This window comes from Equus przewalskii, chromosome 29, assembly GCF_037783145.1.
Source record: "Equus przewalskii isolate Varuska chromosome 29, EquPr2, whole genome shotgun sequence".
In the NCBI taxonomy this organism is placed as follows: Eukaryota; Metazoa; Chordata; class Mammalia; order Perissodactyla; family Equidae; genus Equus; species Equus przewalskii.
In genome coordinates this window covers 42477461-42490374 of record NC_091859.1, presented here as the reverse complement: position 1 = coordinate 42490374, position 12914 = coordinate 42477461, and the positions used below count along the sequence as shown (strand labels likewise).

General features: G+C 64.8%; 1 protein-coding gene across 3 annotated transcripts in view; it reads left to right on the top strand.

Annotated features, from left to right (window-relative positions):
- The first annotated feature begins 1752 nt into the window (after nucleotides 1-1752).
- Nucleotides 1753-12914, top strand: part of WNT7B (Wnt family member 7B) — a 50874-nt gene continuing 39712 nt past the window's right edge. The window contains exon 1 of one of the 3 annotated variants that reach the window (XM_070599161.1): nucleotides 1753-2342. In XM_070599161.1, coding sequence (XP_070455262.1) covers nucleotides 2272-2342 — 71 coding nt within the window. In that variant the 5' untranslated portion in view covers nucleotides 1753-2271. Of the gene's footprint in view, nucleotides 2343-6416; nucleotides 6841-12914 lie in introns of those variants that run through there. The other 2 variants (XM_070599160.1, XM_008530906.2) reach the window with 2 other exon arrangements.

Sequence of the window (12914 nt, the reverse complement as noted above, 5' to 3'; positions counted from 1 at the left end):
TCCTGAGGATTCGCCCCATGAACCGACGCAGAGACTGAGGCTGGCGGCGGTGGGGCGCGGGGGGTGGGTGGGCGCCTGGAACCTGTGCCAGAGTCGGGGACACTGCCCGCCTCTCAGTCTGGCGTGGCCCAGTAGCCCGCGCCCCCGGCCCTGGCGCGCACACGTCCCCGTGTCCGAGCGTCGCCGTGTCGCCACCGGGTGGCAGCATCCGCCCGCGCGCACGAGCTCCTCCCGCGGCTCCCCATTCCCGAGCCAGCCCCGCTCCAGCCACCGGCTGTGAGGGCTCGACCCGGACCCTCTTGTTTCTAGGGTTCAGCTTCCCGTTCCGTGAAATGGGGTGACATCTGGGGACTCAGAGGCGCGGGGGACACTCGGGGGCTGAGGCCGCTATTGTCATTTCACTTCTTTCTGTGCCTCAATTTCCGTGCCCGTGATTATCTCCAACGTCCCTTTCATCTGGGAACGCTCCCCATCCGCCCGGCTCCGCACAGCTGCACCGGCCCCGCCTCTGATCCAGGGGCCGAGGACCGGCCCGCGCCCGGGTCGTGGCAAAGGTTCAGGGGATTTGAAAGGATTAAGAGGGGATCAGGGGCAGGAGGTCGGGCGGGACTGCGGGGGACGGAGGGAGGCAGGCAGGCTCTGAGTCCCTGCCTGGGTTTAGCTCGGTTGGACCAAGAGTTGCTGGAGTCAACACCCCTCCCCCCAGCTCCCGCACACATTCTCACACCCCAGTGAGACTCGGGTCCTAGCTGGTCCTTGGGGACTGAGCGCTTCTCAGTTTCAGCCGCTCGCTCAAGAGTGGCACGCTCCAAGGCGTCCAGGGCAGCGAGCCGCGGAGCAAGAGAGGAGCTTTGCCAGGACAGCAGTGAGGCAGCCGGTCACCGTCCCGCCCCCTCGGAACAGCCAGGGCTTGGGCGGAGCAGCAGGGTCTCCCGGGCTCGGGCGCCCACTCGCTCCGGACTGAGCGAAGCCAGACGGCTCTGGGTGTGCGAGGCACCGCGGCCGTCCTGACCTCGCGCTCTGGGCGCTGAACGTGAATTCCCAGCCTGGCACGACAGAGGAGACCGCGCAGACTGCGGGACCGGGGCCGGCGGGGAGGGGTGGCAGGGAACCCCTGGGGTCCAGGAGCCTCCCCCAAAGACAGAGAAGCCCCCTCAACATCCTCCTCTCTGCCCCCTTAAGGGTGCCCAGACCAAGGCATTGGAGTTATCCCCCTGTACCTAGCCAGGCCTGTCTGTCCCTTTCCTGTCCCCACTCTGAGTTAGCGCCACTGGAAGCAGTGCTGACAGGTGGGGATGACCCTGGATGCTGGGAGGAGGATTCCAATCGAAATCTTCGGGGGACACAGCGACGCCTGGGCTAAGGGTGTGGCCCAGGAGGACCCCTCGTGGATAATTGCTAGGGGGAGGGGAAGCGTGCCCAGAATGGCTACGGGAGTGGGTGGTCTCTCCCTCCCCCACTAGCCAAGTGGCCACTGCGACCTGTACCAGCCATTCCCCGGCCCCCCACCCCCGCGGGCTCAGAGGAGCGGCCGGCCCCGCCGCAGGTGTCTCTTGAGAGCCGCACCCTCCCCTACGCCCCCCCCCGCCCCCCCCCGCGCCATCGCGCACCCAATCCCCCTTCCCCCGCCCAATCCCGGGAGGGCTATCGGAAGGGAGCTGGCTTGGGGAGGGGGGTCCGGAGGGTGGATGCGTTTGTGTGCCACGGGGGAGGGAGGAGAAAAGGGAGGGGAGAACCAGGGATCGACAGAGAGAGAGAGAGAAAGAGAGAGAGAGCGCGGCGAGCGAGGAGGGCGGGCGGGAGGCGGATCCTCCTACCTGGGGCGCGCTCGCTTGCTCGCAGCTCGCTTGCCGGGGCCGCGAGTCACCTGGGAGGCCGACAAGTGCGGACACATTGGCCGCCGCGGCGCTCGGCGAGGCGCGCACGGCCCCAGGCGGCTGCGCCCAGTGGAGGCAGCGCCTGCCCGCCCGCTGCGCTCGGGCCCTGGCCCCGGCTGGCGCTCGTAGGGCCCCGCGGTTGCCCAGCCCGGCTCCGAGGTTGAGGCCCCCCGCCCAGGTCACTCCCCCAGGTGCACGCGGCGGCGGCAGCGGCGGCGCCCCGGGCTCACCATGGTGGCAGCGCGCGCCGAGTGCCCGCGCGTCGCCGGCCGCCCGAGCCGCAGCGCCGGCTGAGAGCTGTCCGCCGGAGTCCCCCGCCCCTGCCCGTTCCCCGCCTGGCCTGCGCGTCCCCTCCGGCCGCCGCTGTCTATGGCGCAGCCCCCCTCTCTGGATCATGCACAGAAACTTTCGCAAGTGGATTTTCTACGTGTTTCTCTGCTTTGGCGTCCTGTACGTGAAGCTTGGGTGAGTATCCCCGTGGGCAGGGGTCGCCGCCGAGGGTTGGGGCAGCCAGCAGAAGCCGCCTCCAGGGGGTCCTCGCGGGGACCAGGGGACGGCAGGGGGCTCAGGCGGCTCTCGGAGATCCGGGTCTGGGCTGTGTGCGTTGGACCCTCGCCTGGCCCGGCAGAGACGCAGCCGAGCCCCCTGAACGGCGGGTACTCCCAAGGGTCGCCCAGCCCAGGGCTGGAGGAGGGAGAGGAGGACGCGCGGGCGGCCGCGGCCAGGCTCGCGGGTAGCGGCGAGCGTGCCCGGCGCGTACTTTCACCTGTTTGGGCTCTAGGCCCCGGGGGTGGGACGCGCCTTCCCTCCCCCGGGCTGCGCTGGGCGCCGAGCCCGGGCCGAGCGCTCGCTGCCTGGAGGGCGCGCCGGGGCGGGGGGCGGGGGGCATCGGGCAGCCGAGGAGGCCCGGGCGGGCGGGGGGCGCGCACCCCGACCGCGAGCGCGCAGGCCGGGGCACCCGCCACGGCCCTTCGTCTCTATCCATCACCCGGACGTGTTGAAATTACCTTGACAACTCGTCCGGCTGGCTCGGGATGGGCCGCGCGCCTGGCTCGGCCGCCTCGGGCTCGGTCCGGGCCCCGCGCCCCCGCCCGCCCCGGGGCCCTCGGCCCGGCCCCCTCTCGCTGCGCTCCCCCTCGCCTGGCCCGGCGGGCCGCGCTCGCTGCTCGCTGCAGTAGCTGCTCCGAGTCGTATTTCCACATTCCTGAACCCAGCCGAGTCCTTACCTGTTGAGCTGCGATCTCCTTTAGACAGAATCTGTCTCGGCCTCGCTCGAAGTGGGGGTGGGGGTGTGTGACCATACGGGGGTGCGGTGCACCTCGCCGGGGGCGCCCACGGCCCCGCGCGCCACGGCGCCCTGCGCGCCTACTGTGCGCCGCCAGCGGCTGGGAGGCAGGCCTGATCCCGGCCGCGGCCAAAGCCGGTGAACAGCCCACGGGGAAGGCCCAGTTCAGGTGCCGCTGGCGGAGACGCGGCTTCCCAGGTCCTGAGAATCATTTTGCCCCTCGCACCTCCGTCCATCGCCCCCTCCGCCGTTTTGCAGATGGAGAAACTGAGGCCCAGAGCCTGCTGGGAGTGAGGCCGGTGGCTGCAGAGGCAGGGCTGGAAGCCCCCTGTCGCAGCCTCGGCTCTGCAGGCCTGGGCGGGCGTGTCTGAGGCCAGTGGTGGCTTTGTTTATCGTGGGTCTGTGTGTAGGCTGTGTCCCTGGGTATTTATTTATGGGAGGTGAGCGTGCGCGCGTTGAATCTGGGGGGGTGTGGGGGTGGGGAGCCAGGCGCTGTTTTCAGGCCTCTCCAGCAGCCCCTGCAGTTACTCACCCGTGCCCTCTAAAGCAATGGGCAGCCCCAATGAGGCTGGCTCTCTGCTGCCTGGTTCTCAGCACCGAGGCCTTGTCCCCTCCTGGCAACCCTGGAGTTAAAAGCTGTTACTCTTCTCGTTTCAAGGTTTAGGAAACCCAGCAAAGGAGGCAAGTCACTTGTCCCACAAGAGTAAGTGGAGGAGCTGGGACTGGAGTTGGCTCTGGCCTCCATCACTGATCACACTTCCTAGCACCAATTCCTCAGCAGGAGTCATCTGAGAACAGACCCCCTGCCCCCAGCTTGTGGGAAGAGGTCGGTGGACCACCTCTCACCTCCCCACCTCCAGGCAGCAGAAGGAGCTGAACATGGTGCCCAACCTGGGCTCTCAGGGCTGCTCCCAGGGCTCCGAGGTCCACATGGCCATGGGCAGGTTCCCCTTCCCCCTTCTTTCTTGAGCCGCCCGGGCCCCTCTATAAATGGGATTCCAGCTCTGGCCATCCTGAACAGAATGGTGGCCAGTGTCTGAGTAGAAAGCCCAGTGAGTGAGACAACCTGTGCCCCCAGGCACCTGTGCCAGCCTCTCTGGGAGTGGGTAAGAGAGCCAGGCAGTGGCCCTAGCTCTGCCCTCTGCCCCCACCAAGGAGCCCTGGAAGGGGGACCTCCTCCCTCTGCTGTGCCCTCTAAAACACAGACTCTCTCACTCCTAGCGGGGAGAGGAAAGAACGTGGTCTCCAGACCCTACTGTGGAGCCACATCCAGAAAAGCAGAGAGCCACCGGGCATCTACAAAGGAGAGGGCGGGGAAGGGGGAGGGTCAGCCGCCCCCCACCAGCAGCGCCATGGCCCCCGCCACCCCATGGTGGAGTCATGGCGCCTGCTTTCTTTGCAAGCCATGGCTTCTTGGCTGCACAAGGTGGGGAGGAGGGGGCAGCGGGGCCCAGGTGTGACCTACAGCATTAAATGACCTGGGAGCCCAGTGTGTTAAGGACGAGGTTTGGAGTCAGTCTTCCCCCTCACTCCTCACCTGGTGGCCTTGGGTGAGCTCTTTAACCTCCTGGCCCACCTACCTTCATCCAAAAAACGGGGTAACAGTAGCACCTTCTTCACCGGGTGCTGTGGAGGCTAGGCCTGGGGGCCTTTGCCCTGGGGTGGGGGGTGTCCTGATAAACACCTGTGTGCACCAGTCAAGCCCTTCTTCTTGTTAAAGAGCACGATGTCACAGCCTGCAGGTACCCTGGGGGCTCCTTCAGGTGATGTATTCCAGGGCCTCGGAATCCCAGGAGGGGGGATTGTAGGGCCGTGAAATTCCAACCACGTATCAGAGACTGAATGTGTTGGGCGGCTATTCGGCGACCACAGCCCGCCAGCTCACACCCGCGGGCGCGTGTTTATGAAATGTGCACAGTGAGCCTCTTCCCCCTCCTACCTGCGTGCACCCAGCTGCCACGCACACCTGTGCCCTCAGCCTGGGTGCGAGTGCAGATGCGCAGCCCCTGGGGTTCCGGAGCTCCCAGACGAGCAGGAATGGAGAACTCCGTCCTGGCAATCCCTTCGGGGCTCGGGGCCTCAAGAGCAGACGTGCCTTGGATGTGGGGCAATTCCAATGGCTTTGGGGAGTCACAGTCCTTCGCTTTTGGACTGAGCATCCTCCAAGCTGCAGCCCTGGAGGAGGCCACGCCAGGGCCGTGAGGAGCCATCTGGAGTCTGGGCACTCTCTGCCCACTGGAACTGGGGTCGTGAAGTCCCAGGGACAGCCCTGCTTCATGCCTGCCCCCTGCTCTCGGGGCTGGGAGAAGCAGGCGGCTCTCGAGGGGCCTGAGAGCCCAGGATCCAGAGAGGTGAAGGTGCAGAAGGCGGCTGGGGATGTCTCCACAGCAGGTCTGGAAGCCAGCGGTTCCCCCTGGGACCTCTGGCCATATTGTACCGACTGCTCTTTTCTTGTCATCGTCCCTGCTTTGTGCCTTCACTCCAGCTTACACTAGGGTCTACACTGCATCTGGAGGGACGTTCAGAGGTAGCTAGGCTTGGCAGACAATAGGAGCAGGGACTCAAAACCTCTGTTTGAGGCTTTAAAAAAAATCACTGGAAGAAGGAGGATTGTTCATTAAAGTGTGTCCTTGTGAATCTGCTCTTCAGCACACCTCCCAAGCAACTCCTCAAAGGAGAGCAAAGGGGAAGCCCGAGTTGGGGGCCTCTGTGCACTTGTTGGGGATGCCTTCCCACTGGCAGCCCCTCCAAAGAGACTCAGAGGCAAGATGCTGCAGAGACACCAGTGAGCAAGTGCACAGGTGAGCGCTGCCCGGCTGGGCCTGGCTGGCTGTGGCAGTGAGTGGGGCGACCCACAGCCAGCCTCACCAAAACTAGGGGCGTAAGCAGACAGTGGTGCGGCACACACGGTGCATTTGTGCACACACACCTGCGCCCGCGCTCCCGCAGGCACACACAGGCACATGGAGGCACATGCGTGCACACACGAGTACACATTGCTAAGAGCACAGCCCCCAAGAGGAGCGCACGCCCCCGCGCGGTTACCCCGTGGTGCCTCGCCCCAAGGTGCACCCTCTAGAGCCAGCCAAAGCTGTGTGGCTCGCTGAACTTGAGGCGGGGGTAGGGGGAGGTTCCGAGCCAAAGCAGTTTGGGCAAGCCCTGGGGGCGGCTCCCGCCGCACGCTTGGGTCAGCCTCTCCTTTAAAAAACCCGCCCGCGGAGGAGGCGGATGTAGGGGTGGCCTGTCCAATGGCAGCTGCGCGCCTCGGGAGACTTGGAGACGTGAGCCAGAGCGAGCGACAGAGCCGGTTCCGATCGATCGACGGACGGAGGGCCAGACGGCGGCCGAGGCGCACCCGCTGCCCACTGCCCGCTGCCCCTTACGGCACTCCAGCCCCAGCGCTCGCCGCAGCCCTAGCCCCAGCGCGATGCGCGGCCCTGGCGGCGGGGCCCGGGCGACCACTGCGCCGGGGCCCGCGCACGAGGGTCCCTAGCGCGCCCTGCCGCCACCCTACCTCGGGGAGACCCCGGCCTCAGCTGACCCGGGCGCCCTGCCCGCGGGGCCTGCCCAACCCCGCCAGGAGCGCCGGCCCACCATGCTCCTGCTGTCGCCGCGCAGCGCGCTCCTCTCCGTCTATTGCCCGCAGATCTTTCTTATCCTGTCCAGCGGCAGCTACCTGTGAGTGCCGCGGGCCGCACGTGGGGTGGGCGGGCAGGGGACCCTCCTCCCCGGCCTCCAGCACTGGAGCGGGGCGGGCAGGGAACGCAGTAGTCAGGACCCTGGGCGGGGCGCCGGGTGCCCGGAGCGCGGAAGCCGTGGGACTTTGGGTCGCCTCGCCGGCGTAAGCAGCCGAGGTGGAGGACTTGGGGGGCGGCTGCGGCAGTGAGAAGTTCCGGCTTTGGGGTCAAAGAGAGTGTGGCCAGCTATAGAGGCCCGACTGCCGGGGTAGACCAGGCTGTGCGCATCGACCGCAAGGTCCGGAGGGCGAGCGGGCGGCGCGGAGATTCCCTGCGTGTCCCAGTCGAGTCCTGGACCAGCGGGATTCGCCTCCCTTTGGACATCCACGCGGCCCGCACGGCTGCGCCGCATTCGAGAGAGGCCAGGCACACATCCGCCCCCCGGCGTACACACTGGCACACACGTGCACGCTGCGCCCCACTAGACAGCGCCCAAGCTGTCTTCGGAGGTTGCTGCGGCTCCTCGCTCCTCCCTACCGCGCTGAGCGGCCTGATCGACTCCTCACCTGGGGCGAGGGGGGCGCGCAGTGCGCGCGTGCAACCGGCCGAGGTGCGCCCAGGTGTCTGAGCCGGGGCAGCGCGCAGAGCGTGCGCGCGCGTGTGCGTCGGGACGAGCAGCGGCGGCCGGGCTCCGGGAAGCTCCCGGCAGAGCCCGGCCTGGCCCAGCGAGCCGAGGGGGCGCGTCGGCGCAGCGGTGGCTTCGCCCGATTCCTAATGGGACGCATATGCTCTGGCCTCTGATTTAAAAAGAAGTTTGATTTATGGAACCGCCGTTTGGGGGAATTTAAGCTGGATGCTACTGATTAAACCTCAGAGCCAGCTGTCCCTCCCTTCTTCTTTCCCCTCCCCCTCCCTCTGCCTCTCCTTTACACGCGGGCCACGTCCGGGGTCGCCTAACGCGGCCAGAGGGGGCAGCCGCTGCCTTCCCGCTCCCTGCGCCGCCCCCTCCCCCCGCTCGGCCGCAGTCCTAATAAATCGCTGCGCCCCCACCCCCTTTTAATAGAGACGCAGCCAATTTCTTCTCCAGCTCCTAGGAAATTACTATCCTACCAGTTTTCCTTCTATAAATAGTCGCGCATCTTGAAACAAAAGTTCGCAACCGCAGCCAGATGCTGCGAGGCCCGCGGTTTCCCGGGCTGTGGGACATAATTACAAGGTCGGGGCGCGGAGAGCGCTCCAGGCCCGGCGGGCAGCCCCGGCTGCGGAGGCCTCGCCTGGGGTGGGGGGGGGCCAGGCCGCCTGGCAGGGCGCTGGCGGGTGGGGAAGCCTGATCGTTGGGAGCTCAGGCTAGGGAAGTGCCAGGCCAGAGAGTCCTGCTTCTCGAGTCCCTCCCGGGAAATGGATCAACCCAGGGGGCCTTGGAATCCCAGGCTCTGGTTCTCAGGCCGGGAGGCTTCTCTGCCCCCGGAATCCCCAGCACCTCCATCTCGAGCCTTGCTAGAGAATGGGCCGCTACTCTGCTTAAGAAATCATTTTTGGAGCCAGCTGGCGGAGGTTTGGCGTTAACGGGGAGGTGTCCAGGACTGGGAAACCAGGAGTCCTCCAGGATGGTTTGGAGAAAGAATCTGAGAGGAGGAGCTGGGCAAGGGGCTCAGGAGCTGGTGAGAGTGGGCGCCAAGGCAGCAGCTCTGGGGGCTCTGGGGCAGGTGGTGGCCAGTATACCTTCATAGACCCCAAGTTTTCCTTTGGGGTCAGCCCCCAAGTCAAGGCCTGCAGTGACTGCCATCCCACACAGGCTCACCCCCTGAGGGTGCACTGCCAGCTTTCTTGGCAGAAATTTTCCTAAGGCAACAGCTTTCCCAAACTTTCCTGGGCCAGTGCTGGGCTCCCGAGGGGGTGGGCGACCATAAGGCAGACTCTGCCCCTGCCTTGAGCCACCCGGCCCCAGCGCCAGCCCAGCTTAGCCTTCGGCCCCACGGTGAGGAAAGTGCTGATGCCAGGCTTCCTGAGCAGAGGCCCACCCAGGCGTTCCCGGGAGCAGGCAAGGGAGGCTCGGCCCTCGCTGGGATTTCCCCTGCCCTGTTGGGGTGGGCACAGGGTTCACCAGGTGTGTAAGATGCCATGGGTGTGAGCAGAGCCCCAGGGATGCAGATGAAAGTGTGCATGGTGAGAAGACCCTCTTGAGCGTCTGTGAACAGATGCCTTGATGCAGGGGAGGCAGCCAGTGCGGAAGTGCTTTGAGAACTGTTGGGGGTCACTAGCGAGCCCACCTGAGTACCGCAGGAATGTCAAGAAGGTTGGCTTTGTAGGATCTGAGGATGCCAGGGGCAGAGGCTTCTTTCTGCTCCAGAGAACTTTCCAGAAGGCATCCCATTGCTGGGATGACAGACACTGGTGGACAATTGATCCTGCCCCTTTCATCTGGGCTGCTCTCCCAGCTCCCTGTCCTGGGCTGTGGTTCATGCACAGTGAATCCCAGATGCATGCCTGGGCCCCTGCCACTGATTGGGTCGGACGGGTGTGCTGGCCTGGAAGGGCCTTGAGCCCCCGTTGGACGCTGAGCTTGGCCCAGCCAGCCATTTAAGGCAGCTCTGGCCAGCTCTGTCCTTCTCTGAGCCTGTGTTGTCAGAACAGGAGGTCCCAGGGCTGGTGGGGATCATCAAGGGCCCAAGGGAGGGCAGGTGGGGGACCACAGGCCAAGAGGAGGGCCCGTGGTGCCGGATCAGCTGGTATGGGGGCCTGGTTGAGACCTTGTGCCAGGACAAGCCTGGCCTACTGTCCTGGGCAGGTCCTTTCCGGTCTTGGCCTCTCCCTCCCAGATGTGGGGGTTGGCTACGACGATCCCCCAGGTCTTCCGGTACGAGGCTCTCATGGTGACCGCCCGCTCTGGGGAGCCGAGTGAGTCATGGGTGACGGGGCGGTTACTCACCGACCACCTGGCTGTGGGGGGGTGGGGGGCGCTCACCACTGTCCTGCCAAGGCTGGGCCTCTTCCCGGCTTTGCCGCTGTGGCTTTATTGGTGGTGCCAACCGCAGTCCCAGAGCCCTGTGGGCATGACCCTGGGGGGGCGTGGTGCTGAATCAGGCCCACTTCCACAGCGTCGCAGCCCATGTAGGGGGCAGAATGGGGCCGTCCGGCTCAGGCGTGGACAGGTCACCCTTGGGAGGAGTAGCTCCCAGCCTGGAAGACTGTGTGTGTCCAGGTGGGGGATGAGCTCTGCTGTGTGGCCTCCAGCAGGTCCGTGGGCTCTCTGGGCCTCAGTCTCCTCATCGATGGCTGGGAGGGAGATCCTTCGGTGGCCAGGTCAGGTCGGGCCCGCACCCTGTTGGGACTTGGAAGCACGTGTGGCTCTGTAGAGTGGTGTGCACACAGAGAGGTGTGAGCGGGGGACCGTGGTAAACTCTCAACCCCCAAGGGACCTCCCCCTCCCCCGCAGCTGGAGATGTACAAATGGAGCCGCTCTGATCACAGAGACTCCAGGAAACCACTGACATGGGGGTGAGACTCATTGACTGCTAGGTAAAGTGGGGAATGGTGCATTCTGGAAGTGACTCCTTTCGAGCCCCTGGATGTAGGGACAGAGGGGCGGGAGGAGAAGGTGGGTCCTCGTAAGCTTCCTCCTGGGGCTGCAGTGGGCTCCACAGCTGTGTATGAGGCCTGCAGGAGAATGACCCATTCTCTAACCAGGTTTCCCATGAGTCCCTGTGAGGCCAAGGGGCCTGATGGAGACCGGGATCCCAGGTCTCCATCCCATTCCTTCTCTTACTGCCTGGGTGCATCCCGTAACCTTAGCTGTGTCCTCTGTACAGTGGGGACCATGAGAACTCAAACCTCCTGGGGGGGTTTGAGAATTCACCAGGCAAGTGCAGAGCTGTGCTCAGCTGGGTGCCTGGTGTACAGTGAGGGCTCAGGAGATGTGGTCATTCTCAGCTATTAGGAGCAGGGAGGCTGGCCATCAGTGACACAGAGGGAGGCTCAGTTGCCGTGTTTGTTCAGGGGAGAGTGATGAACTCTCTAGGGTGTCTCAGAGGGCTTCCTGGAGGAGGTGACATCTAGACAGGATTTTGAAGGATGAATAAGAGTTGCCTAAAAAGGAACATACAAGAGACTCCTAGAAGAAAGAACAACACCCACTGTCAAACATGTTCACCCAGCATTCTTCTCAAGGGAGCCTCACAGCTCTTGCAGAGCTGGGCAGACAGGATGCTGGGGTCCAGCAGAAAGGCCCTTGGCTGAGGTCACCCAGAGCCCAGGGTAACAGTCCCCCTGGCTCTAGGGCCAGCTCCACGCCACCTCTGAGAGGAGATTCTCTCTATGGGAGAATCCAACAGGGAGAAGAGTCCTGGGGTCTCTCGGGGAGGTGCAGGCAGCCGATGGAGGTGCCCTGGGTGGGAGGAGATCACCATGAAGGGAGGTAGTTTTCGAGGCCCGGACTGCACATTGGTTCTGCGTTCGGCTTCTCTGGGGACACCGTGGACACAGGCCCAGCAAATCATGCTCCCTGCCCTGCCCCGTCCACCCCCACTGTGTCCCCTGGAGCCTCACGCCAGCCTTAGGGGGTAGGTGGCCAGGGCTGCACAGCCGAGGGGAGTGCAGACACCTGCTGGGGATCTGGACCAATGCTTTGTGGTCCCACTAGCCTGAGTAGCTCCTGAGGGTGGTGGCAGGGGATGGAATGGGACAGGAAGGGGTGGAGGTCTTGATATGGAGACGCAGACCCTCTGTCAGCTCAGGATGGGGCGAGTATGCAGAACAGGGCCCCTCCGTGTGGCCTGTGGCCAATCTCCTAACCTCCTGGAGCCTCTCTCCCCCTGGGGCAGATGGGGGGCGGACGTCAGCTGGCTCCCCTGAGGCCTCCAGTTTCTGTGGCCCTGGGTCCGGCTCAGATAGGGTTCAGGCCCCCCCACTCCTCCAGCAAGGGGACAGAAGGCCGGGCGCCCTCCCTTGTCAGATGAAACCCCGGCCCAAGGCTCCCTCAGTCTGATGAAAGGGTCATTGTGTGGTGCGGGCCGCCCGCTGGCCAAGGACAAAACCACCGTTTGTCCTCCTTCCCTAGCTTGGGCTGGGGCCTCCCCTCGAGCTGGCCGCGGGGTGGGGGTGGGCACAGGTGCGCTCCCTCCTCCCTTTCTCCGTCTTCCCTGTCTCCTTCACAGAGCTCTCCACTTGCCTAGGCCCTCTCCCAGTCCTTTCCCCCCTGCAGGGCATCCTCACCTTCTGAGTGGGGAGCCTGCAGCTTGGGCCAGCCCCACTGTTGGCAGGGAGGCAGTGAGCTCTCTGGCCCTGGAGGCATACAAGCAGATGCAGGAGTAAGGGCCAGGGATGCTGGGGAAGGGCTCTGCCTGGAAGGAAGCCAGCACTCATAGGTCCTCTGTGCAAGGCAGCCATGTGGTGTGATTGACCCACTCTATGGATGAGGATGCTGAGGCCCCAGAAGGTCATCCCACAACCTCAGTGGCAGAGCACAGCATGGAGCCTGGAACCCTGCCCACTGAGGCCTCTCCCAGCCTCCAGTGGAGTATATGGCCTCTGAGGTGCTGGGGATGCCACGAGGGGCTCGCTCTGAGTCTGTGAATGCAAGACACTGAAATTCTGCAGCCTCCAGCCTTTGGCGCCACAGACCCTAAAGCCCACCAGCTGCTCAGAGCGGGACCAGGTAGGACGCCCCCCTGGCTGGCAAGCAGCTCCCCAGGCATCAGCTGTGGTCTGGAAGAGACTGAGTCAGCATCCCCTGGCAGCCCCATCTCGATGACACCTGTGGACCTCCACCGCTTTCCAGAGATCACCCCCTACCCCACCCCTGCCGTGGCCCTCCCTGCTCCTGACACTTCCCCACATGCCTCCCAGACCAGAGTTATTCCCTATGCTGGAGAGTGTGGCAAGGCTGCGAATGGGCCAGGCCCCTGGAGGGAAGGGGCCCTGGGTGGTGTCTCAGCTCACCCTACCTGTAGCAGGTGTCAGTGCTGCCAGGGGGCTGAGTGTCCAGAGCTGGGACTTAGGCCCTCACTGTCCCAAGTGGTAAAACAGATTTAAAAACTCTTTTGAGTGGGAATTCCTCTGGAACCTACTACCATCCCC